General features: G+C 42.8%; 1 protein-coding gene across 1 annotated transcript; it reads left to right on the plus strand.

The window, feature by feature from the left end:
* The first annotated feature begins 1,701 nt into the window (after positions 1 to 1,701).
* snrkb (SNF related kinase b) lies at positions 1,702 to 25,181 on the plus strand. Its single transcript, XM_063477696.1, has 5 exons — positions 1,702 to 2,012; positions 3,890 to 4,247; positions 4,368 to 4,762; positions 15,226 to 15,367; positions 22,037 to 25,181. The coding sequence occupies exons 2-5, from the start codon at positions 4,012 to 4,014 to the stop codon at positions 23,124 to 23,126; spliced, it is 1,863 nt and encodes a 620-aa protein (XP_063333766.1). The 5' UTR covers positions 1,702 to 2,012; positions 3,890 to 4,011; the 3' UTR covers positions 23,127 to 25,181.
* Positions 25,182 to 26,110: the final 929 nt, after the last annotated feature.

Below are 26,110 nucleotides of genomic sequence, written 5' to 3' on the forward strand. Positions count from 1 at the left end.
CTGACTTATTTTAGGTTGGAAGGGCCAAGGCAGTAGGACACATCTGCTAAACAATCAGTAAACTATATTTCCAAAACTATTCACACATATTCAAGATTCAAGGACTTTATTGTCAGTATAATATACACAGTATACAGCATACCGAAATGCCGTTTCACCCCAATGCTCATCTATGTGTTTATGGACCTTGCTTTGTGCACTGGTGCGCAGTCTTGTTAGAACAGGAAGGGGCCATCCCCAAACTGGGAGCATCAAATTGTGCAAAATGTCTTGGTACACTGAAGCATTAAGAGTTCCTTTCACTGGAACTAAGGGGCCGAACCCAACTCTTGAATAACAACCCCACACCATAACGCCCACTTACCAAACTTTATACTTGGCACAGTGCAGAGAGTACTGTTCTCCTGGCAACCGCCAAGCCCTGACTCATCCACTGGACTGCCAGACAGGGAAGTGTGATTCATCACCCCAGAGAACACATCTCCACTCCTAGAGCCCAGTGGTTTTGTGCTTTACACCACTGCATCCGACGCTTTGAATTGGGTTTGATGATCTAAAACATGCAGTTTGTGGGGATAGGTTAATTGATTAATCCAAATTGCCCTTAGATGTGAATGTGAGTGCAAATGGTTGTTTGTCCCTGTGTGTTAGCCCTGCGACAGATTGGCGACCTGTCCAGGGTGTACCCTGCCTCTCGCCCTATGACAGCTGGGATAGGCTCCAGCGCCCCCCGCGACCCTGAAAAGGATAAGCGGAAGCGAATGGATGGATGGATGGATCTAAGACCTGGATGCAGCTGCTCGGCCATGGCTCACCCATTGCATGAAGCTCTCTGTGAACTGTTATGGAGCTAATCTGAAGGCTACATGAAGTCTGGAGCTCTGTAGTGAGTGACTCTGCAGAAAGTTGGTGACTTCTGTGCACCATGCACCTCAGCACCTGCTGTGATTGTACTTGCTGTGATTGTTGACTAGTACATCATGGTTTAGTTGCTGCCATTCTAAACCTCTTCTACTTTGTTATAATATCAGACAGTTTACTGTGGAATATTTATGGTTGCTATCATGGTACCATGCTGGAATTCACTCAGATCCTGGGAGCGACCCATTCTTCCACAAATGTTTGTAGAAGCAGTCTGCATGCGTTGAATTTATGCATCTGTTGAAGTGTTTGGAACACCAGAAATTCAAGGATTTGGATTGGTGAGTGAAGACTTTTGGCAATATAGTGCATTTACATTTGAACTACGAAGAGAGAAAGAATATAAAAAGCAAAGATAACACGACAAATGCAAAAATTGTCACACTGAAACATAAAGTGGCTGTATGGGAACTGGTAACTGCCAAAAAAAAAAAAGACAAGTAAAATCTTCAAAAATAACACTGAAACTAATGAAAAGAATTACAAAGAGGGGGCACAAAGAAACTATAGATAGAAGGAAAAAGAGCGGCTGCAAAGAAAAACGAAACCAGCACAAAGATTCATGACATCTTTGATATGTTGTAAGGTCGAGGGCCCTGCTGTGCGTCTGTCCTGGGGCCCCTGTCCTGTCAGTACGCTATGCTATAGCTCTTTGTTCCCTGCTCCTGTTTACAGAGCGAAACACCTCAGCCGTTACATAATTCTTGGACTTCCGAAGCGTCCATTCAGTTATTTTCCTCTCCTCACTGCGTACAAGAGGCTCGCGACCGCTGGCTGCTCCGCGCGAGCGAGCGAGCGAGACGAAATATGCATTGACGTCAAAAGCTAGCCGGACACGCGCGCGCGCACAACAAGTTCCGTCCTGCAACTCGATGAGCGGGCGCGCGGTCGCGGAGCTCGAGGACACGGAGAGAGCGGTACGAAGTGAGGCGGGCGGTCATGAGAAAAGTATGGACCGGGAACATGGGAGTGTTGTGAAAGACAGCAAGAAGCTGCCGACTCACACAGCAGAATTCAGCGGGGACACCGAGCGTGGAGCCGCGGAGTGACCGAAAGAGCCGCTCGCTACTCGGGATATTTAAACGACAATGGTAAGTTAGCACCGCCGCCACCGCTGTATCTTCACAGCAGTAACGGCACTTTACTGCCGTAGCTCTGTCGGTGTCGGTGAGGTTGTTGGTAATGGTTGTTTTGGAGGATGACTACATGCGCGTGCGTGTGTGTGCCAACTCGGGACTGCAGTTGAGGCCAAGAAGAGAACAGCTGGCCTTAACACAAGTGTGGCAGCCCCGAGGCAGGATTACGGGGTGCCGTGGATGTGATACAACTGTACAACCGAGGATATTAGCACATATCTAAGACAGGGAGGCCTGATTCTGCCCGGAGAAGCTGTTCAGAGGGGTTTTAAATAGGCTGCCGATAATAGTGATGCTGCATTATATACTGGTGATAAATAAATCATAGTGTAAAGGTTGTAGATGAAAAAAACAGTTGTCTGTTTTGATAAAATCATATGTCTGCCTCAGAATAGCTCAAAGGGGTCCTCTGGGCCTTTGTTTGAAATGATTGTTGTAGTTGTCAGTGTAATCAAGTGAACGCTAACTCGAAAGAGATGCAAAACAGTTAGAGAGAAGGCACAAAAACAAGCAGAGATGATGCCAAAGACACTCAAAACTCATGTCAAAGAACTGGAAAATGACTGCAAAGAGATGTTAAACAACTGCAGAGATGCAACATGACAAAAAGTAGAGAAAAACAACTGTGGAAAGAGATGCATGATGACTGCAGATACTCAAAACAACAGAAAAGTCACAGAGAAAAGCCCACTTAGAGATACAAAGAGATGCAAAAGTTTCTTCTGCTTATGGGAAGAAAAAAGTTGTGAAAACAACTACGGTGTGAGAAAAATAAAAGCTAAAAGTTTGGTGGAAAAAACAATATTAACTACATTTTTAACACTAAAAACTAAACTGAAAGCAAGCACACTCTGGAAAATAACTGAAACGAAATCAGAATGAAAACAGAAATGTAAAAAACAGACTTGCAGGTAGGCACAAAAGAACAATCACACCGTGAAGCAAAGGGACTCTACAGAAATTATGGAATAACTACAGACACAGAGTACCTACAGAGATGCAAAACAACCCCTAAGAAACAGTCTTTACAATTTTTTTTAAGGTTTTATTCACTAAAGCGATGCTCATAAGGCTCAGTCGCACATAATCTATTAATTAATCAACACATGAAGAGCCAAAGGGGCTATTAGCTGCCAATGGAGACTTCAGAGGTGTAGAACAACTTTTTTTTTTAATTTACTGGGCTTAAAGTTTTCCCTGTACACAACAAAGATTTAATTTCTAGTAACTTTGAACACCATCTACTTTATTTGTTCTGTTTTTCACCTTTATAGATGAACTCCCAGGTAAACAGGTGTTTACCTGTTTTCCTCCAACTTAATAACCTAATAAAAATCAAAAGAAAGCAGCAGTGAAGCTGGGGATGATATGATGATGATATCATCAGGTCTATTGCCACCTTTTGACCCTCTTAACCGAACTAATGACACACAAACACACTCACGTACGCGCACAGATGTACATTATGGTTTCTTGTTACAGTATTGATTAAGCGTGCCATTTGCGCTTAATGGTGTTATTTGAGATGGAGCCAAACGCAGCCCCACAGACAATAACACAATATTTTACACTCTGTTGCTCTTATTGTTAGACTGTAATTCTGCTACACTCTAATCTAGTCCTCGCTACTTAATTTAACCGTGTTCTGTTTTCTGTGCCTTTTGTTAAGCGATGTTTAATATCAGCCTCTTTCTGGTACCGTGCCTGATGGGATGAGGCATTAGCGGCGGCAGCTGACCTCATCGAAAGCCCTTTTCCCTTCGGGCCAAAGGCCAAAATAATCAGCACAGTCAATTTAGTTTCATTGTGTTGTCATTTTTTTGTCCAATCAGGCAACTCTTCAGCAGTGAGGAACTTCGCTGCCTTGCACCTCCCCTCCCTTTTTTCAGTCCTTGACACCTTCACGCAACCAATTTCCACGTGCTCCCTTCTGAAGCCCCTCTCAGTTTCAAACATGGACTCCTCTGGAGGTATAACTGCTTCCCAGGATGCACATCTGGACCTGCGGAGCAGCCCCGGTCGCTCTGATCTCAGCGGATTGTACCATCTGGGTCGGACGTTGGGCAGGGGTCACTTTGCTGTCGTTAAACTGGGCCGTAATGTCAACACGGGGCAACTGGTGGCTGTCAAGATGATAGACAAGACAAAACTCGATGTAATGGCAACGAGCCACCTCTTACAGGAAGTGAGGTATGAATGATAAAAAACAAAGATTGAACAGATACTGATTTCAGACTTTCAGACAGAAGCTTGTTGTTCAAGGTTAATGGTTGAAACCATCTTTATTTAAATTTGTCCCTCCATTATCAGATGCATGAGGCGGGTGCAGCATCCCAACGTGGTTCGCCTTTACGAGGTCATCGACACACCCACCACTCTCTACCTGGTGATGGAACTGGCCGAGGGCGGCGACCTCTACGACTACATCCTCCGCCACGAGGGAGGCGTTGCCGAGGTCACCGCCAAGCGTCATTTCGCCCAGATTGTGCGTGCTGTGTCCTACTGCCACCAGCTGCACGTAGTGCACCGGGACCTGAAGCCTGAGAACGTGGTTTTCTTCCCTCAGCAAGGCGCCGTCAAGCTCACTGACTTTGGGTTCAGCAACTTATTCCAGCCCGGGATGATGCTGGCCACCAGCTGTGGGTCGCTGGCATATTCTGCTCCTGAGATTCTGCTGGGAGAAGAGTACGATGCTCCGGCTGTGGGTGAGAGAGAGAAAAATTTATTTTCTTTTTTGTATCTATGTGTTGTTATTTTGTTTTGTTTTTTAAGCGCTGAGCTTGTGATCAGAGATTTTAAAGCTGCCAGGCAAACCCTTACAAAGGGAGGCAAACATAAAATGCAAATTAGTCTTATATAACATCATCATATTTAGAAATATCCGCTTTGTTGGGTACCTTTTTATACTCTGTTATTATGGTAATATTGTGAGGGGGAAAAACAATATTTGACAAACTGTTGAACAGTAGTAGTGTTTCTCACAGAATGTAAGAGTATTTTTGGTAGGGGGATGATATATCCCCCTACCAAAAATACTCACAAGGGACTTTCTTGTGTTCCTAAATAAATTCCAAGTAAATAATTATATTGTAGTCAGTAATTCTATATCTACTTTTAAAGAGTCAGTAATCAGCTGCCTCGACAGTGAGTTCCTCATCCTTTGGATGGACTAGCTTGCCTTCTTGGCTTGGTCTGCAAGCCTCCAGCTTACCTCAGATCTCAAGAACAGAAAAAAGGACTATGCACTCCAAGATAGTGAAGCTGGAGTCCATCTGGCCGCTGGACAAAAGCCTCGAGACAGCTGAACGACCACCATAACAGCAACATGCATGTCTCTACAGACACACTAGCCAGGAAAGACTGTTGGTAGTGGTTATGAGTGACTGAGCTTTTAAAGTAATAGTGAGGTGGTTATTCAGTATTAAATTAACCACGTTGTTGTCTCGGTTATATAAAGAGTCAATAATAAACAAAATATATCTGGGTGGCCCTCTCAAGTAAAGTGGGAAAAACTCGCAGTCCAGTAAAACCAGTGACAGGGGCTCATAAGTAGACAGGTGAGCACAAACTGCAATGGAGTGTTTGTATTATAAAACTTGGACATTTTTAAAGTGTAAATAGCAGACATTGGTCAGTTCTACCTCCTCAAATATGTGATAATGAACTTTGTTTTGTGTATTGGAATGCTTAAGTTGTTATGCATTCTAACACACACACACGACTGAGAAATTAAAGCAGGCAGTGTGCTCTATTTTTTCTCGTAAAATCGATTAATAGAGAAACAAATCTTCAGATTTTTCAAAAAATGAAATGATTAAAGGCCTCTGTACTTTTGAGCGATGCCCAGAGGTTGCATGCAGCATCAAAGTCTTTCTTTTCTTTGATTAGCATGTGTAATTTTGCTATCGAGGCTTCAATATCTGTTTCATGTCATTTAATTATTTTCCACCCTGAGCGGAGCAAACTTGCCTCAGGGTAAATTCAGTAGCTTTCTACCAGACGCCTTATCATTGTCAGCACCCACATCAGATTTTACCCATTTGTCATGGTAGCAAAGTTGTTAAAATATACATTTTCGTCTGAGGATTTTAACATTTCTTTTTCTTAACCTTAGATTAAGTCGTTTAGAAAAACTTATTTTTTAAAGTCTGGTTGACGGCTGTTGAAGATCTTTTGTTCACACAGAGTCAGCGGATTAGGTAAGATAAGATGAAGCTGTTTTGTCATGTGCTGTTGCCAAAGGGGTGGAAAAATTACTGATTGTGTTTGATGCAGCTGCAACAAACTGCTAACACGGTCAAAATTCACCAACAAGCCTGTATTGTCTGTTTCCGTGAGCCCAACTGTTTGTGTGGGTGAACAGTATGTGCCCATATTTGTCTCTTTGACCCTGTGTAGGTATCCCTGTGCATTTCCTTGTGTCTCAGTGTGTCTCTTCCATATTTGTGTGCTAGTATGCAATTGTGTGTGTGTGTGTGTGTGTGTGTGTGTGTGTGTGTGTGTGTGTGTGTGTGTGTGTGTGTGTGTGTGTGTGTGTGTGTTTGTATATCCGTTGAGGATTAGTGTGTGTATCTGGGTCAGTCTAAGCAAGCCAGCCAGTCATGAGCCAACTGGGCACGTTCTGCAGAGGAACCAACCACTGCAGCTCACCAGCGTGCCCCCACTCTGCATAACAAGCATTTGTGTGTGTGTGTGTGTGTGTGTGTGTGTGTGTGTGTGTGTGTGTGTGTGTGTGCGCGCGCGAGAGAGGGAGATGAGGACAGAGACAGATAGCAGAAAGAGAAACTACTGTGCATCACTGTTTATCCTTACTAGAAAGGCTGCTCTGTACTGTTGGGATCTGTGGGAGTTTAGAGGTGAAGCCGGCAGATAGATTGTGGGATTTGAGTTTATAGAAACAGAAGGAGAATTGAGGGATTTGGTCTTACGCATCCCGGGGGGGGCAGGCAAACTCAGCATGTGTGCTTCAGGGATGTCGGTGGTCTTATCTGCTAAGCTGGAATAGGCTGGATTTCGGCAAGGTCTGGTTGCCGTTCTGTCAACTACAAATGCATCTGTCTCGAATGTAAAATAGTTTGTGCTCTTGCAGAAGGGCATTTACTGGCATTTGCACATGTAAATGGATCAAAACAAGAAAAACTGTAATTTAAGAAACCAGTGCTTTGAATTTGCTATATTGTTTATGGGTGTTGTAAAGATGAGAATTGTGGTCTGAAGAATCTTTTTCACACGCACACATAACTTCAGCATGACTTACAAGTTGCATTAGTTCCTTTTTAATGTCACTTCCTGTTTCTAAAAGCGTCCACTCGAAGGGCGTCCATTTAAATCCATTTATTATTATTACATCCTTTAAGCCTGTTTTCTGCTTCACTTGACTCGAAGTGCATTTTTCTGTTCTATTTTGGCTCGTCTTACAGTGACTCAAACTGTAGATTTCATGTTTATGTCGTCACTTTGACAGAAATGTACACTTCCATCACTCAGTGCACACATGCATCTATATATTCATGAATGTTTGTCGTAATCCTGAGCTGCACAGAAGAAGAGATGTCCCTCAGTGATCTCAGCTTAGTAAGATGACTCATAAACCCGTCTTTGCGCGCACACACACAGACTGCAGTCTGTGTCCGTTTGATATTTCAGTCTGATATAATCGGGCTGCTGTGGGGATTTTGTTTTATACTTTAAAGCCTGAAAGTATACTGGATGTACATCTGATAACTTTATACAGGATGTCACCAAACCAGTAAATCGACAAAGCAGCTTCTGTGGCTTTTCAAGGGGCTTACATGTACTATAATATTGGACTGACATGCAGGGGAGAGGGGACCTATTTTAACTGTTCAGCCTTCTTACCCACAGTTCTAGTTATGTGGTGCAAAAAGTAATATAAAGCAACAGCTAATAATCTGAAACTAAGTCTCTTCAGGGGGGCAATAATTTGAAAGACACCATGCAGCATGCTGGGCAATGCTTGCTACCTAGATAGCATAACATTCTGTAAAGACGGAGGATGAAGGATGAGAGCTCTTTCTGCTTCTGAGCTCAGAGCTCCTCCTTACACAGCGACAGGGAATCAAGTGAGGCCGAGATCATGCATGATGATAAAAAGTGTACAGAAAGTTTTGAAGAACTCCGAATGGAGATCGTACCAACGCTGCAACACTAATAGGCTTGCTGTATGCTGACTGTGTTTAAAAAAACAGCAGCAACAATACGAGGTGTTGTATCTGACGGAAGAAGAGAACAGGCAGCCTGCTAAGGACTGACTCTGTACTAGCCCTTTGTCAGATGTTAATGTTTGTTAATGAAAGCATATGAGTACATTATTTACTGTTTTGGTTTAATTGGTTTTATTGTTTCTTTATGTATGATGACATTAAAACCTTCTAGCAGCAGAGTGAAGCATTACAAACCAATAAAAATGTTGTCTTGTTCAAAAGTCATATTATTAATAATAATAATCATAATAATACCCTAATATACTGTAAAATTGTCAAAATCTGCAGCCCAGCAATAGTTAACATGCAGCCTGATTGAAGACGTGGTGCTGGTGTTTGATGACGGTCATATGATTTAGAGTAGAGGCAGGAATGTCTGCAGGACTTCTTGCCTTTGAAAAAGATAAACACTGCAGTTACATAATATCTGCCCTTTACCGTGTGCGTGTATGTGTGTACGCTTTCTGCACTCTAAGTGTAAATGTTAGGCTTCACAGACCAAGGTCATCGTGTTAACGATACATGTGGGTCTTTTCCTTATTTTTCCCAGTCACTGGCTAATGAGAATTAGTTTGTCATAAATAAAAGAAGACAAAAATAGTAGCTTATCAGTGTGGGAAAGAGCTCTTCCTGAACAAATGTAAATATGACAGCAAGAGGTGAGTTATGACAGAGAATAGGGCTGTGCAATATAGTTGCGGAAAATGTCAGATAAGAAAAAAGGAAGAGCTAAAGTGGTCGGGTATGTTCTGTACAGGAGGAACTTCTGCTTTTGGCTGATTATTCTGAGAGGCAGCTACAAATGTTTGTGTTTCTGACAGCTGGTTGCCATGGAAAGGTTCGGCAAAATGCACTAACGTTATAAAGATGGCATAATCAGAAAAAAACCCCAAATGTGATGGAGGAAAAGCTGCTTTTTTACAGCCTGAAACATTAAATGTATGGGGTTTTTTTGTGTCAGTTAGATTCTCTAAATACCTACATGCTAGATACAGTGCTTAGTAAGTCAGAAACAGTAATGAAATCTGGGGGTTACAGGTGGCTTTGAACTCTTTGATGCGCACTCCAGTGTCGACAAATGTGTTAAGTCTTTGTATCTGGCTGCCACATCATACACACCACTCATTTCTCTGCTTTAGGGTGGAGGGTCATGGCTGCTCATTACCCAGTGGGGAGTAGCACATGGAAAGCCCCCTATGAACATCCTATTTTAGACCAAGGAAGAGTTGCTTTACCAAGAGGTTTTCCGCACAAAACCTCTTTGTTGGTGTTTTCATATCAACCTCAAGGCTGCTGGACTGTTTGTAGCAACAAGTACTTTTCCAAAGCTTGAAAACCACAGCACCAGCAACGTTGACACATACCAGGAAGTATAATGGTGCAGTGAACAGATTATCTCTTAGCAACTAAATCCAAAAACAGATGCATCCTTCTTGGGGGGAATATTGTGCAACAGTGCGCATCAGTCGATGTTTCTGGGCACAGCATGTGATTTGTAAAGGCTCTCTCTTAGGACCTAAGAAATGCTTCTCAACTTTTTTTCTTGTTCTTTTAAACAGTCTTTGCTGTCACCTGCCCGAAAGTAGGCTAAAGGGTTATTCTGCGTCAGGTCAGCAAACGCTTCCCACCTGACCATCTCAATCCATGAAAATGATGCTCTTTTTTTTTTAATAGGAATTCAACATTCAACATGCATTTTGGCATATTTTTTGAGGGGCTATTTTAAAACTCCAGTATTTCAGAATTTCATGTTGGATAAGAGAGCAACATGAAAGCAACATGACACATTTTGGATATAATGTTAACAGAAACTTGTTCGTTCTAATAAAGTTAATTTGGATTTGGCACGTGGTGTCTATGGATGTTGACAGTAGGGACCATCTTTAGGCAAATCTGTGATAGCAGGGCGAGGGAAAATTTTCTGTTAATTTAATGAACTGATGGCATATCCATAAATGAAATTGATTGCTAAAGTATTTTAAATGGCATCATCCTATTCTGAATAAATAAATACATTCTTAATGTGTTAAACTTCAGTAGTCAGTGTAAGGCTTCAGTCACACAGGCCTGGAGACCTGTCGGCAACCAGTATATTATCTGAGGTGGAGATATCTGGCAGTTACTGGTTGATTCCATGGCCAGTTGGCCAGTGGCTTCTGGAGATTTCTGGAAATTGCTAGCTGAATTGGTCACAAAAAAAAGTGTACGGTGCTGCACCGAAAACCTCCTTGCAATTGCTTAGGTTGCCTGCAGGTTGCCATGGTCACCAGTACTTTGTATTACTCATCAAATGGCAGTGAAATTGTGAACAAATGTGGTGGTTGCAGCAGGGGGGAACGCACTTCCTGACTAGTTCAGCAACTTTTGTGTAGACTCTCCAGTCTGCTAACTGTAAGCTTCACATTTGTTTTAAGGGGATGAACACATGATTCAGTAGCAATATTAGTAATATTACATTTACCAGAACAACCTGAAAAGTATCTGTATGAATGCCAGCTTTGGTCCAGAATAGTTAGCTAAATGTAATTTGCCTGAATTTTCAATACGCACTGCAAAAAAATTTAATAAAAACTATCACATTATTTCATTATTGTTTCAATTTAGCGTTTTGGCCAGTGTTGTTATTTACTATCGTTTTAAAGTTTATTACTGCATTTCTTTTGAAGTAACACAGTTTCATGTCAAGGTAACCACACCAGATGACTTCAGTTATTAAAATAATATGAGTATGTATTTTCATGTATTGACAACTTCCTTCCTTATCAAGATTTTTATGAAAGACTTAGAAGATAATCATATCAAAATAATAACATTTCCCAAGATCATGAGAAATTCCTGTAATACTGCGTATTCATCGGTTACTGATGATCTAACAGCATTTTTCATGCTGGCCAAATGTGGGCAAAAAAAGGGCTGCATTTATATTTAGTCTGAACTTGAGGACCCGTTGGAAACGAGTCAGCTGTGCTGACCCTTTCTGACGTATTTGGCCTTGAAAAGTGTACTTAAAAGGAGATTGCCCCAGTAGAGAACCACAGATCAGTCATTAACTCTTTGAAGCTGCAGTGAATTCTGTGCACGAGGTTTTGTATCGCAACAGTTTTATAGTTTAACTTATTTTCTAATGTGATTCAGCCTATATCTGCATCTGGTTTGTGTTTACTTTGTGTGGATGTATGTGTGTGTGTCTGCTGTTGATCTTTGTCCTGTCAGCAGGCCACTAATGCATGGTAAGAATGTGTGATATTCCCCAGTGAGCAGAGAAAAGTACACTCCCAGCACTCAGTGGTTTCTCCTCCCTGTTGCATAATACGTCCCTGGACTAGTATTAGCGTGTGCATGAGCGTGCGTGTGATAGTCGTATGGTGAGAACTGAGGGCTCTTGTTTGGACTGTCATGAGAACAATGTGGGACAATGGCTGGATGTCTGATCACATACGGGGCTGGTACATGTGAGAATCACTGGATGGAGGAGGATTTGAATGTACTACAATGTTTTATTATACTCCTAAAAATATTTTTGAAATCCTTTTATGTCTGACTTGCTCAGGATTTAATAAGGAGGGTTTTGTTTTGTGTTATTATAACGGTGTGTGAAGCTGCAGGCACACTGCATCTCTGCAGTTTCAGGATTATCTGTGCCCTAAAACATGTCCACTATCATGTGTTTTTTTTTAAACTAATGTGAACTAAATTAGTTGCAAAACTGATTGCACTGCAAGTGTGCTGTGTCCATAAGGGCTTCAATTCTGAGAAACGGATGTCGATATTTAGGAAACAAAGAGCATCTCAGGGTTATGGTTAGCAGTCTCAGGTAATACATGTGTCATTTTTATTATTAACTCTAAACCTCCCCCCACATTTTCCATATAAATGTTATTTATTGTGGTTACTGCTCGTCTTTCTTGTAGCACCAGTGTGGGACAGCACGCCAGTTTCATTGAACTATTGCATAAAGTTTGACAATGATGTGGTTTGATGACCACATCCTATGGGGGTAGCTGCATAGGCAGAGACCACATTTACCTACTTCTGGTGCAAACATTTCGATCTATAAGCAGGTCTGAAATATGACAGCTACTACTCAGTTCATAAAAACTTTCAGAGGTTACTCCTAGTAGGATTTCAAAGGGTAAAGAGTTCGAACCTGTGCATCCGGTGCTTTAAATGGAGCAAATCGAATCGGCAGATTGCTGATTCACTTTGTTCCATTGAATTATTTTTTTTTTAAACTGGAAACATTTGTGTTTAGCATGTTAGCATGTGTCTGTTAGCACTGAATGCAATAACCTTTAAAATCAGAATCAGAATACTTTACTAATCCCTAAGGAAATTGTGTGGGTTACAGTTGCGCTAAGACAGTAACAGTAGCAGACTAACCTAATTAAATAATATGATATATTACAAAGAAAGATCACTAATATATACAAATCACTCAAATATCAAGACTATTATAGAGGTGAAATATATATGATTGACATTTAACTCTAACCTGTAAAACATTTGTTATTTTACTGTAGAGCATGTGCAAAGGGTGGAGCTATTACAGTGTGTACTGTGTATTGCATGGAGGAGTTGTACAGGGAGATGGCCACAGGGAGGAATGATTTCTTGTGTTGTTCAGTGGTGCTTTTTGGTTATCTCAGTCTCTCCAATCTGTCCAATGTGTCTCAGATCTAAAAACCAGTCTGCCTACGGCCCAACTCCATTCTCTCCCACTCTTTCCCTTTTATTGTAAACTAGTAAAAGTTTTGAAAAAACCCTCCAAAATAAAAATAAAAAATAGCTGGGGTATATGTGTAACTTAATTAATTTCAAAAGACGAAGCGATTGTCATACATAACATAACATGGATTATAGTGCAACAGTGCTCTAAAAAGCACTTGTTGTACTACTACTGTTTTATTTGTACTCATTTCTTTGTTTCAGTAAGAAAAAGGGAAATCGAGGCAGCAATTTATTGACACATGCAAACATAAATGGAAATACAGTGTAAGGCGGGTCTTTGTTTTTTGTTTTTGTTTTCCTGGTTCTTAAGGTCATGATTTTCAGATACTGTTTCTGTGTTGTTGATAGATTTAAGGGACTCTCACTTCTTCTTTTTGTCCAATTTCCTCAAATTTATTTTGCTGAAATATGGTAAGTTTTCAGCTAATCCCTCTTTGGTAATCACCCTGTAGGTGCAAAACTGCTATTTTATGCATGTCTCTTGGCATTTTTCAACTAAATTCAAATAAAGAAATCTGATCAAACTGTGTGCTTTTGCAACAAAGTATCTTTCCGGATGACTTTTTGGTCTCGTTCAGTAATATCAAGTCTCTTTTGATACAGCGTGATGTTCATTTTTTAAACGTCAGTTCCCTTCAGATTTAAACTGGTTGTGTCACTGACAAATGTTACTAAATGAGCACGCTGTGTCCCCTTAGCTCATTATCTCATAACACAACCTCATTAACAAGTGGGTGATGATGGTCTTTCTCACAGTCAGGAGTACAGCTTAATATTTTATTACTGGTGTGGACAGTTAGTTTGAACCGAGATGTCATTATTGTTCATGTTGTGATATCACTGATGTCACAGGTTGAGCCTTAAGCTGAATTAAAGGACAAGTAATATGAACTGGTTAAAGAAGGATTGATAGTTAAGAAGCTGAGGCACTAAAGTCTTTAGGATTCCGCCCCTTGGAACGGTCAATGTTTTTGAATGTAGGTATTTGAATTCTGACGAGCGTTACGGCTTTTACCAGACAATCGCCTGCTTTAACCATGCATTAACAGCCCCTCAGAGGTATCGCAGTACAGGCATGACAGGTGTTTGTATCATAGTTTCAGTCTCGGTTTCACAGCTGTAATTCTTCTGCAGGAAAGAACACAAAAGATGTGTGAATAAGCTTTAAAAAATTAGTTTTAATAGCTTTATATGTGGAGCGCAGTGTTCCCTGAAAAATCCACAATGGAGGGGAAAACTGAAAGATTAGCAGCAAAAGCTGTAAAATCAAGGTCAGACCACTTTAATTACCCTTTAGGTCGCACACGAAGGAAACGGGATATCAGCAGAGGCAGGTTTTAGCGATGAAGATTTATGATCTGTGATATTTACAGTGTTACATCAGGGCTGGCACACAATGCAAACAGAGTGTTCAGTGTTCTTTTTTCCAGTGTTTGGGAAGCAATACGAGAAGAGGCATAAAAGATAGAAGGGAGTTCATTCTCAGAATAGCACAACACCACAACAAGCCATCTGTTTGTTATGGCCTTCAGCCCTCAGATCGCTTTCCTCAGCTTGCGTGAGTTTCTTTGACCCGGCTGCTGTGTTCTTGCCTCACTGAGGCCGTTTTGAGTGTTCATCAACTTCCTCTCGCTACATCAGGATGGGAGAGGGAGGGTAGGCAAGTGGAAAAGGGGAAGGAAAGGGAGGAGACGGGAAAAGGGCACGCTGTCAGCAGTGCTGTCGGTCAGGAAGCCCGGGCATGTGTGAATGTGGTTTTACAGTCGGGGTCAGGAGCGCTTAGCCGAGTTGTCTACAGCTTAGCGCTTAAAGTTTAGACTCTTAAAAACCGGACATCCAGCTATTACTCACAAGCTTTCCTCTTAGATTGTTTCACGTCATTGAGGAATGCAGTAGTTTAATCGGAGCTTCTCTGTTGTGTGTACCCTGACCCTAGACCTCACTATTGATCTAAGGCAGACAGGAGATCACTTGAGATCAATGAGTAGAGCTGTCAGCATCTATTGAATCCACGTTTACGTATCTTTTCTCCTTGACTGTAGGCATCTTCATCTTACATTAAAAAAGGCAAATTTTTTAAATACCCTCTCTGACCCATGGAGCTCAGAGTATTCTAACTATGATGAGAGAGCAGAGGGATGGGAGGCTATTTTCAGTCCGGAAATTATTTGCTATTTAAGGCTAATTTTTGTGATTTTTGTGTGTGTGTGTTCCAGATATCTGGTCTCTGGGGGTGATCCTCTACATGCTGGTGTGTGGAGTCCCTCCCTTCCAGGAAACCAACGACAGCGAGACTCTGGTCATGATTTTGGACTGTCGTTACTCCATTCCTGAACATGTGTCTGACGAGTGCAGAGAGTGAGTAAAGTCTGGTCCTCTCGGGCCAGATCTTCAGAGAAAAAAAAAAAGGTTTTATTATTCTGAATGCTTTATTCTTGATTTCTCTGCCAGAGGGTTCTGCTGTTCAGTAGATGTAGATGAGTTAAAAATCTGCTGACCGTAAAATCCTCTCATTAGCGTGCGTTTCACTGAATAATTTCAGTGTCTTAGTTTCCTCAAAGGCTCCATTACCCTGCTGCACATATAGTTCTCCCTAACAGTGTGAGAATCATCCCAAACATTGCAACACAGAAACATCTGGGTCTTTAGTTTTGCCAATCCGGAAACAAAATACAGCTCACAGGTGCACATCTGTCTTCACAATCTTACCTTCACTCCTAACAGTCTGAACCAAAACACGCACACTGGGTTAACGTCAGGACAGCATTAACACCTCCAAATCCAGTTACAACCTCTGCAGGATGTCCTGTGAACAGAAACCAGGAAGTTCTCAAATCCTAATAAGTCAATTCAAATACACAACATTAATTTACAAAAATCAGATATGTATTTTCTTGCCTGTTGTCCACATTGATGTTTTGTTGTGGGTTTTTTTTATGAGAAACGGAGAGAATTGGGAGCTAGATGTACCACCCCCACTCACAAGGAGATTACCTCTGATTGGATCACTTCCAAACCTTTCTACATAACTTCATTAGTTTGATCTCTGATCTTGGAAAAAAACTTGAAAAACTTGTGAATCCCATAACTCAAGCAGGAAGTCACATAGGATATTGACATTTATACCACAGGTGCATCTACTAAGAGTCTGAGGGTCAGCATTGGTGACCACCAGTATTTTTATTAGTTGTCGTCTTGTTTTTTTGTGAGGGAAAAGGTCACTGAAAAAAAATGTGATGAAAATTTGGTCTGAGTGACATGTCACACTGAACTCCTTTGTGTACCAACGTGTTTTGGAGTCAAATGTAAGGCCATCTGTGCATCAGCTAAAGCTTGGACAAAATTGGGTCATTCAGTGGGGCAGTGATTACAAGCACAGCAGCAAATCTACAGCAGAATGACTGAAAAAGAAAAGAATCAAGGTGTCAAAGTCCAGACCTCTATCTGACTGAAATCTTTTTTGTTCTCTGTGTTATGAAAGAGGGAAGTTCAGATTACTGGCCAGCAATTAAACCAACACTAAATCTGACCTTCAGCAGCACGCCACGTTTTAGGGTCATTTCACGGTTCTTGTCATCATCGAGGCGTTTCCACACGACACGGGCACCATTAGAAATACAACGTTTACACCTCCGACATCATTTTTTTTTTTTTTTTTTTTGTCTGTCCCATTTGGATCTTTAGCCATCAGAATTGTTGTCTGAAGACCAACAAGGATACCAAATGGATTTATTTTGCCAAATGGATCATCATGGCATTGCCGTATTGGTCCATTTGATCAAACTTTGTTGTTATTATTTATTTTATTTTCAGTTGTTACAGATGGGACAGACATGACTGGGGGATAGGAAAGGGAGAAAGAAAGAGAGGAAGGAAAAGAAAAACAGAAGGGAAAAGGGACAGTGAGAAAGGGCACTTACAAAGACAAAGAGAGAAAAAAAATCTCCTGGATCACCTGTTGAGAGAAAAAGAAGAGAAAACAAGCAAAAAACAAAGCAACATACTAAACACAACACCATCACATTAATCTAGCTAAGTGTGAACAGCAGTAAATACTAAATATTGAATGTTGTTGTGCAGCACGCAGGACCGACATCGCACAATGTGCTTTGAAGTAGCAGCTAAGAAAGGTGTAGTTTATGTCTACGAACAGTGAACACCCGTGTGCACACCTGTGTGGATCAGCGCGCTTGTATACAGAAGGTTTCCCCATGTAACGGTCTGCTAGAGGGTGTGGAGGGCCATAGCCCCATCCCCCAGGGCATGAAGCAGGCATGGAGGAGATCCAGGCTCCAGACATCCAGAGGCCCCAGAGTGCAAGAGCCCAAGGAGGACCACCGGAGGGGCATCCGTGCCACCCTCCTGGGAAGGGCTGAGGAGATCCCCAGACAAGGGGTCACCCAGTAGCCACGGAGCAGAAGCCAGAGGGGGCTGCACCGGCGTGCCCGCCAGCTCTGCCGGCAGCCAGCTGTGCCAGAGTGAACCGAGTCGCAGGCCCCGAGGCCGGAGGCCCGAGGGCCCCCTCTGCCCCGGAAGAGGCCTGACCGAGCGACAGGCACCAGGCCCCGCCAAGTAGCCACCGGGAGTGAGCTGGTACATACCCGAGCGCCCAGCCCCGGACACCAAGAACCACCAATGCACCAACCCCTGAGGGCATCAGTTACCGGCAGGGAGTGTGGTGAGGGGAGATAGGCCTCCATACTTTGGAGGGCCTGGGAGTTCCCAGGGAGGTGGAGTCTTAGACCCGACCTGACATATAGACACAGACACAAACATGCTTTCCCACCCTCATGCACACATATACAAACACTCAGCACTCACCCAACGTAGGGACAGACATACATGGACATGTACATACAATCACACTCCCCAAACATACTCTATACCCCGGGTCCAGGTACCCTCACCCCCAGAGGGGGAAACGGCACCCAGACCCAAGAGATGTGACCCTTTCCCCCGGGGTGGAGGAAAGCAGACCGCCCCAGGCTCCGCAGCAGCAGGGAGGCCAATCGGACAGCCAACACCTCCTCCCAGTCCCCCGCCCCGATGGCTAGTAGAGAACGGGGGTGTGTGAAGACCCCATACCTCCCTCCTCCCGCTCATGTGTAGTGTTGCTGCGTGTTGTTCTAAAGTGCATTTAAAACAAGGGAGGGCATGGTGCTGCTGCCAGAGAGCAGCAGGTGTTAGCACGGCCCCTCCCGAGAACCCTCGATGTCTACATGGATTTAAAATTGAGAGGTGGGCACCGGCGCCAGAGGTAGGGTTGAATACACAGACCGTCCACTGGACACCGTTAACGTGGTCACCCTCAAGGCCCTATATATATGTGTGTGTTATGAGAGTGTGAATAATGTGGATGTCTAAGTTGTGGAATAAAATTGAGGCACAGGTGGCCAGAAGGGGACAGAGGGGGGGGGGAATGCCTCCCCCTGCACCCTGGTGATGACACACCCGCACCCCAAGGCCCTACCTGTGTGGGTGGGTGTGGTGGAGCGGGAAGAGGGAGGCAGCCAGGGATGGGGAGGAAAAGAAGGGAGGGGCAAGATGCCCCTCCTTAGGGCCAGCTCCCCCGCTGACCCCAGTAGGCACCCCCGTCCTCTGGTATCCACCAAGGCAAGGGAGCCCAGGCCCATCCAGACCGGGGCCTACGGCAGCAGCACCGCCAAGCCCCACAGGACCTGGGGAAGCCCACCCTACCCCACCGCAGAGGAAACTGTACCTACCCCAACATTCAATCATCTCCAGACTACACAAGACAACAGACACCCAGGTTAGGTTATTTCTCCACCTCTCCTATGTCTCTCCCCCACCTGCAGAGTGGACTTCTGCAAGGATGGAACAACCTCCCTGCCAGTTGAAGAGCCCCCCAGTTAGGCCGATGTACCAGAGGCCCCCTGCGCCAGGGCTGAGCCCCCGTGCACCCACCCGCCCACAACCTCGGCGACACACCGACGAGGACCGAAGCCCCCAAGGCCCAGCCAGAGCCCCATCACGGAGACGAAGCACCCCCGAACCCCAAGCCCCCACGCCTGCCCCGGATCCACTCAGGGGCAGCCAGGCTACCAGGCCAGTAACCTACGTCCGCCAGTACAGACCATCCCCCAGCCCCGCTGCACGCAGCCACGAGGAGAACACCCTCTAAGAGCGACCAGAGCCACTGACCAGGTTATGACCACAACCCCCCGGGTTGAGCCCTCCAGGGATAACGTCTCTAGGGGTTCTCCTGGCGCCCTAAGCCCGTCCCAACCTCCACATCAACCACAATAGCGAAGGCAGGACCAAACCATGACCCCCCACTAGGTGATGAAGCCGATCAAAGGAGCCCAAAGGGATTGATCAAATGTGGTGGCAGAGGCTGTATCAAGACTAATGTGATCTATTAGATGGTTTTTATATTGATTAGAATTAAGATTATTTTTATTTTTCCAGTTAAGGAGGACCGTTTTCTTGGCAATGCATAGGGCTGTAAAAACAATGTGGGCTGTGTTTATTTCTGCAGTGACCTCATCCAAGTTGCTCAGCAAGCATACTAAAGGGGAGGCTGGAATGTTACATTTCAGACACTTTGATAAGTCTTCACATATCTCACGCCAAAACTTCTGCACTGGTGGACAGAACCAAAGAGCGTGGATGTAATTGTCTGGTGTATTGCCTTGACAGTGTGAGCAGTTGTTGGAAGATGTAAAGCCCATCTTGAACAGCCGATGACCTGTATAGTGCACTCTATGTAGTAATTTGTATTGTATTAATTGCAGACTGGGATTTTTAATCAATTTAAAGGTTTTTAAGCATACCTGAGACCAGACGTTTTGGTCTAAGCTTACTGATAAATCTGCTTCCCACTTTGCAATAGGAAGGGATACTGATTCATCTATTTTAGAAAGTGTTCTGTATATTTTAGATAATAATTTGGGGGATTTAAGAGTAAGAAAGTGTACCGCACTTGGTGGTGTTTGTAATTCAGCTTGACTGAGGTTAAATTTCTTTTTTACTATGGATTTAATTTGTTGATATTCTAAAAATCTTTTCTTGTTGATCCCATATTGTGTAACTAGTCTGTCAAATGGAATAAATTCTGTTCCCTCTAATATATGTTCTAGGTATTTAATTCCTTTACAACTCCATTCTGGAAAATTAATCATATTATTGTTTTGTAATATATCAGGGTTATTCCAGATAGGTGTACGTTTGCATGGGATTAATGAGGACTCTGTCATTTTTAGAAACTCCCACCATGCTGTCAGAGAAGAGCTGATGTTGATGCTTTTAAAACATTCATGTCTTTTGATGTTTGAGCTGATAAATAGTAGGTCTGAAATTTCTAGATTATTACATAGTGCCTGTTCTACATCTAGCCAGGGCTCATCTAAGAAGGTGTGTTTAAACCATCTAGAGATGAACTGAAGCCTGTTGGCTAAAAAATAGTGATTAAAGTTAGGCAGATCTAATCCTCCTTTATCCTTGGTCCTTTGTAATGTTTTTAAGCTGATACGTGGGGGTTTGTCTTTCCAAAGGAATTTAGAAATACATGAGTCTAGAGATCTGAACCAATCTTGTGATGGCTTATTTGGGATCATTGAAAACAAATAGTTTATTTTTGGCAAGACCATCATTTTTATAGCGGCGACCCTTCCCATGAGTGATATGGGTAAAGATTTCCATCTAGCCAGATCGCCTTCTACCGTCTTTAAAAGCGGGATGTGGTTTAATTTAGTTAATTCTGAAAGCTTAGGAGAGACATTAATACCTAAATATTTTATATTTCCAGATTGCAGTGGTGTAGGAGAAGAATTATGGAAGGAGCAATTAATCGGAAGAACTGTAGATTGTGACCAGTTAATTGAATAATCTGAGACTCTTGAGAAAGAATTTATCAATGCAATCACCCCAGAGATATTGGTTTGTGAGTTTTGGGGAAAAAGTAACACATCATCCGCATAAAGGCTGATTTTATGTTCTACATTCTTACATTTTATGCCCTTAATTGTTGTAGCCTGTCTAATTGCTGCTGCTAGTGGCTCAATAAAAATTGCAAACAGTGAAGGGGAGAGTGGGCATCCCTGCCTGGTGCCCCTCAGGAGACAGAAGCTGGAGGATGTCTGGTCATTTGTTCTGACACAAGCTGTTGGGGAATTATATAATATTTTTAACCAGTTTATGAAAGAGGTTCCAAAACCAAATTTGTGTAAAGTTGCAAATAGAAAATTCCAGTTAACTCTGTCAAACGCTTTTTCTGCATCAAGAGACAATATTATGGTTTCAATGTTTTTACTGCATGAGTAGTCTGTTAAATTAAGTAATCTACGTGTATTTAAGTAATCTACGACATCATATTTAACTGGATCCGCTGTTTTAGAAAATAACCTCACCTGTTTATTTATTTTTTTATTTTTTTATTTTTTTATTTACATCACAAGTGGGGAGTCAAACGCCTTAGCCTTGAATACCAAAGAAAGAGAAGGAAGGATCTTTGAAATACAATTTATTGTGATTTGTTGAAAAACTGTAAAAGTAAAGTTTATCAAAATAGCAGCAGTAGAGTGTGTGTGTGTGTGTGTGTGTGTGTGTGTGTGTGTGTGTGTGTGTGTGTGTGTGTGTGTAAAAAAAAAAACAAAAAAAACAAAACAACAGAAGCTTTATCTCCATCTTCCTCCCCTAAGGTTTTTTCCAGCTTGTCTTCAGTCTTCTGAGGTTAAAAAGGCGACAGCCATAAATACTCTCAGCTCTGTGGTTTTTGTCAGATTATCTGCAGCAGCAAACACATCCTCGAACATCTGACCCGGCACTTGTCATATGACTCTGCCCTCGGTCACACAATGGTGTGTTTCAATTGAGAAGAGCAGCTGAATAGAACAGAAGATCCTTCTGGACATACGGGTTTTAATAAGTGTGCCGATGGCCTAGATCAGATCAGAATCAGGTCGTTTTCTGTGTCAAATCAGTCGCTCCAAAAGCTTATCGCGTAAAGTATAACAAACATTTACATCAGCTCCATCAAACAATAAAATTCTCTGTCTTTCCTGTCAGTCTGATCTCCAGGATGCTGCAGAAGGATCCATCTCGCCGCTCCTCACTTGATGAGATTGAAGCTCACCACTGGCTCCAGGGGTTGGATAACGCCCTCCTCAGTCCGGAGGCTCCACCGCACTGGCTCTCAGGGGCCCTTTCTCCCAGCTCTCCCCACTCAGGTGTGCCTGAGTGCGGGGATCTACTCGCTGCAAGGCCATCGTCTGAAAAGCCCTTCCCTGCTCCGTGGCAGCCCAGCCTCAGCTTCACCCTGCGTCCACCTCCAGCTGAAGAGCCTCCCATCACCAAGAACCTTCCTGCGCTTCAGCAGATCTGTGAGGAGGAGGAAGAGGAGGAGGAGGAAGAAGAAGAAGAAGAGGAGGAAGAGGAGGAAGAGAACAAAAGTATGATAAAAGAAGGGGAAGGCTTTGCCTCTTTACTAGAGGGAGAGCCAGAAAGAGAAACTAAAAAGACACAGGATGGAGCAGACAATCAAGACAGCAGTGAAGAGGAAGAGTTAAGAAGCTCAGTAGAGGTGATGAAGGAGGGGGACAAAGCAGAGGTGGAGACAGAAATCAAAACTGAAGACAGTGGGTGTGTGATTTCAGATCAGCCAGTCAGTCATGGAGATAGGCTGGTCAGTCAGACTCCTGAAGTCTCGCCATTCTCCCAGCTGGCTTTGGGTGTGCCGTGCTGTCAGGGCCAGCATGACATCACAGCCCGAGAGGAAGGAAAGGACGAGGAGGTGGAACCCAACAACAACACCAACAAACCCCGTCCTCCTCTCCCTAAACCTGACCCCCGTCACTCCCCGGTGTCTTCCGCCAGGCGGAACAAGATGGAGCTGCAACGAGGAGGACGAGAAGGCGAGAGGGGAGGAGAAAGCGGTAGAGATGACCTCTTAACAGACAGGTGTCAGCCCCACAGCGCAGCGGCGACCCGGGAGGAGTCTGCCCCGAGGGTGGAGCAGGGAAAACGGCACAGCGTGAAGCTTCGTGAGCGTCTCTTTCAGTTTCCTCTGTGTGAGAAAGCTCTGGCCTTCAACATACCGACACACAACAAGCCCAAGATCCTGCCGCTGGCTCAGTACAACTGCTGCCACGTGCTCTAAGTGAAACCGGCCCCGGTGATATTTGTTGTGCTGCTTCCACATTTGGGAGACAAGGGCTGTTTAGCGGTCGGCGGGTCACCGGCTACTGGGAACAAATCGCGTGAAGCGGCAGATCGCTGAGCTCACTGCTGAGGCTTTCTGTCGCTGAGTGTACATGATTGAACGTGTACAGCTTCATACGTGCAAACACTCCGCTCTAGCACTTTGCTCGTCTGGTAAACACCCAGAGAGCTGGTGTTGAGCGCAGTAGTCGAACTTAGTAGAACCTCATCCCTTTGCTGCTGTGTACAGGAGCCACCACAGAACTAAACGAGACTGTTTCCAATGTGTAGCTTAGAAACTTTACTGGACCTAACTGTATATGAACTTGGGAGACCGAAGAAAGAAGGTGACGGAGAGAGAAAGAGAGAGAGATCTGATAACCACAAGCAGTTTTTATTGAATAAGCTAAAGTCCATTTTATTTGTTTGATGGTGCCTAACAGGATAAAATGGATTCATACTTCACATCACAGCGGTGTCATTTTAGTCTCGACTGCAAAAGCTCTGAAAGTCATTAATTGATTATCTTCTACAGATTCCTTATTTTATTACATATGTATAAGATGGACTAGAGCTGCAAGTGTTATTTTTATTATTGATCAGTCAGCCAAATATTATGATGGATTTGTTTATTTTATCAGAAAACTGTGAGAAAGGGTGTTTGACCAGTGGACCAAAACCTGAATTCACTTTAAATTGAGACTAAAAAAAGGTTTTAAAAAAATAGACACATTTGACATCATGAGAACATCGAGTGTTGGATTTTTTTGTTGGAGAAAAACAGATAATTATTAAAATAGCTGCAGATACTTTCTTTTTTTGGGATGCACAGATGTATTGTGTGACCGTCTACGCGCTTTATTTGGAATCTGATTCTGCTGCAGAGTAGCACTTCTTTCCTTTTGCACATTCTGCCTGTGTTTGAAAGCTCTTATTATAAGCTGTTGTAAAGAAAGACTGAGACTGTTAGGATACGATATGCTCAGATATGATACTGTATAAAAACACCCTGGGACAGAGATGATAGGATTTCCTGTCCTCTTAATCCTTGTTTCATACATATATAAATATATATTAATAGAATGGCTTGTCCTAACTTACCATATAAAAGTGTTTCTAGACTCACTGGTCACTGATTGGGATGCAGGTCTTCCATTTTTCTTTTTAATTCTGCTAAACATGGTAACATTTTTTTAATTATTATTATTATTTTGGATGAGCAGATATGATGTTCCTTGATTATTTTTTTTTATAACGTGACAAAGATATGAATTCTCTAAAGAGATATGTGACTTTGCGCATGTTAATACTGTCATTTATCACAATATACCTCCACGTGTCTTGGACCTGACGGGACAGTCGTTGTTTCTATGTTCTCGTGTGACTGTAATTACCTTGAGGTAACCCACTGAATAATGAATTGCACACAGTACGACTACTGTAGCTGGCAGCTTTTAACAAGCAGTGTCCGGGGACTGGATGGCTAGATTTGTTGGTCATTCGGCCCCAACCACAATGGCTTGTTATTGTGTAGCCGAGGAGTCTCTCCATGTGGGATTATTTTGACATATAATGGCTCTGTGTGTTCTGTATTTTTTCCTCTTCGACGCAGATACAAAGGTGTAATGTTTTGTAGGGTAACAGAAGGTCAAAGCTGTACAATAAGCTACATCTTGCTCCTATAGTTCAGTAACCAGAGCTTGCTGTTGCAGTCACTGCAGCTTCATGAGCTCAACAAATTGGATTTTTCATCAGGACCCGCCATCGTCGGTTCCCCGCCTACATAAAGAGCGGCCGTCACGTGAAATCTGAGTATCGCTCATGTTTCATCAGCCGGGAAGCATAAAATCTGTGAAGTAGAGGGATAAAATTATTTGCTTCTGTGTGATTGCAGCCTGTCTTTCCTCAGTGCATCTCTGTCTACTGACCTGCATTATAACTAGGACCACATCTCTATGGAGCCATGAACTTATTTTTCTGTATTTATTTATTAAAATGGAATAAGTCAGCAGGATGGATGGTGTGCAGTCTGTTTATTTCACAGAAACTCGCGCTGAAAACAAAATGCTCTTTTTGAAAAGCTCATTTCCACCTTTATGTTTTTATTCTCTACTTGATTCACAGTTCATAAAATCCTTGCTACCTATCCACTGAAACAAGCTGTTTTAGCTTGTCACCCTTTAATGCAACTTTCTTCTGATTGGCTGCCCCGTGAAAACAAAAGATGCAAATAGCAGGTAGGTGGGGCTTCTGTGACCAGAGTTTTTGGATCACAGGGAGTACTGGTAAATACACTGACTTCCTTATAATTTTTGTAATCATTATTATTAGCTGACAAGTGGTGAAGGAAGCTTTCACACCATGCCTTTAGGAAAAGGAACAAAGCATTATGAAAACACCTCGCCACACACAAAACTGTAAATGTTGTTTGTCACTGTTAAATAGTTTAATATTACTGCTGCAGATGTTTAACGCTGACATCCCTTTGAATACTTTCTGTAATGTTTAATTTCCAGCACAGTATTCTCCAAATCATATTTTTGTAGTGGCCGTCCTGTGTGGACCACCTATCTCTGAAAAATAGTTGTTCATGAGCTCAGAAACACAAGCCTACATCTGGATTTTTTTTTAAGTATATTAAAATATATTAACATTTTAATATTCTGTCAGAGGTGAAAGGAGAGAGATTGCTTTACATTGGTACATTTTAATTTATGTCTATTTTTAGACAGGCAAGCACTGCTTGCCTTGCATGTCCTGATGGACGCCACTGTTCAAGCTACCTCTACAACTAGTTATCCACTGAGGCTTCAATACATACAATATGCAATAATACTTTTAAATACAGGATTTTCCTCTGTTTTTCAAGCCCTCAGGTGTTGGCTTTCAGAGACATAAGTCAAACTTCAATTTTCCAATTAAGGGTCAGGGGAGGAGACAGGC

Source organism: Pelmatolapia mariae, linkage group LG7 (assembly GCF_036321145.2).
Source record: "Pelmatolapia mariae isolate MD_Pm_ZW linkage group LG7, Pm_UMD_F_2, whole genome shotgun sequence".
Lineage (NCBI taxonomy): Eukaryota > Metazoa > Chordata > Actinopteri > Cichliformes > Cichlidae > Pelmatolapia > Pelmatolapia mariae.

What these genes read in the sequence shown, in the direction of transcription:
- snrkb (XM_063477696.1), top strand. Translation starts at nt 4,012, where the DNA reads ATGGACTCCTCTGGAGGTATAACTGCTTCCCAGGATGCACATCTGGAC. An exon ending in CACCTCTTACAGGAAGTGAG is followed by an intron (nt 4,248 to 4,367) that starts GTATGAATGATA and finishes CTCCATTATCAG; the next exon opens with ATGCATGAGGCGGGTGCAGC. An exon ending in GTGTCTGACGAGTGCAGAGA is followed by an intron (nt 15,368 to 22,036) that starts GTGAGTAAAGTC and finishes CTTTCCTGTCAG; the next exon opens with TCTGATCTCCAGGATGCTGC.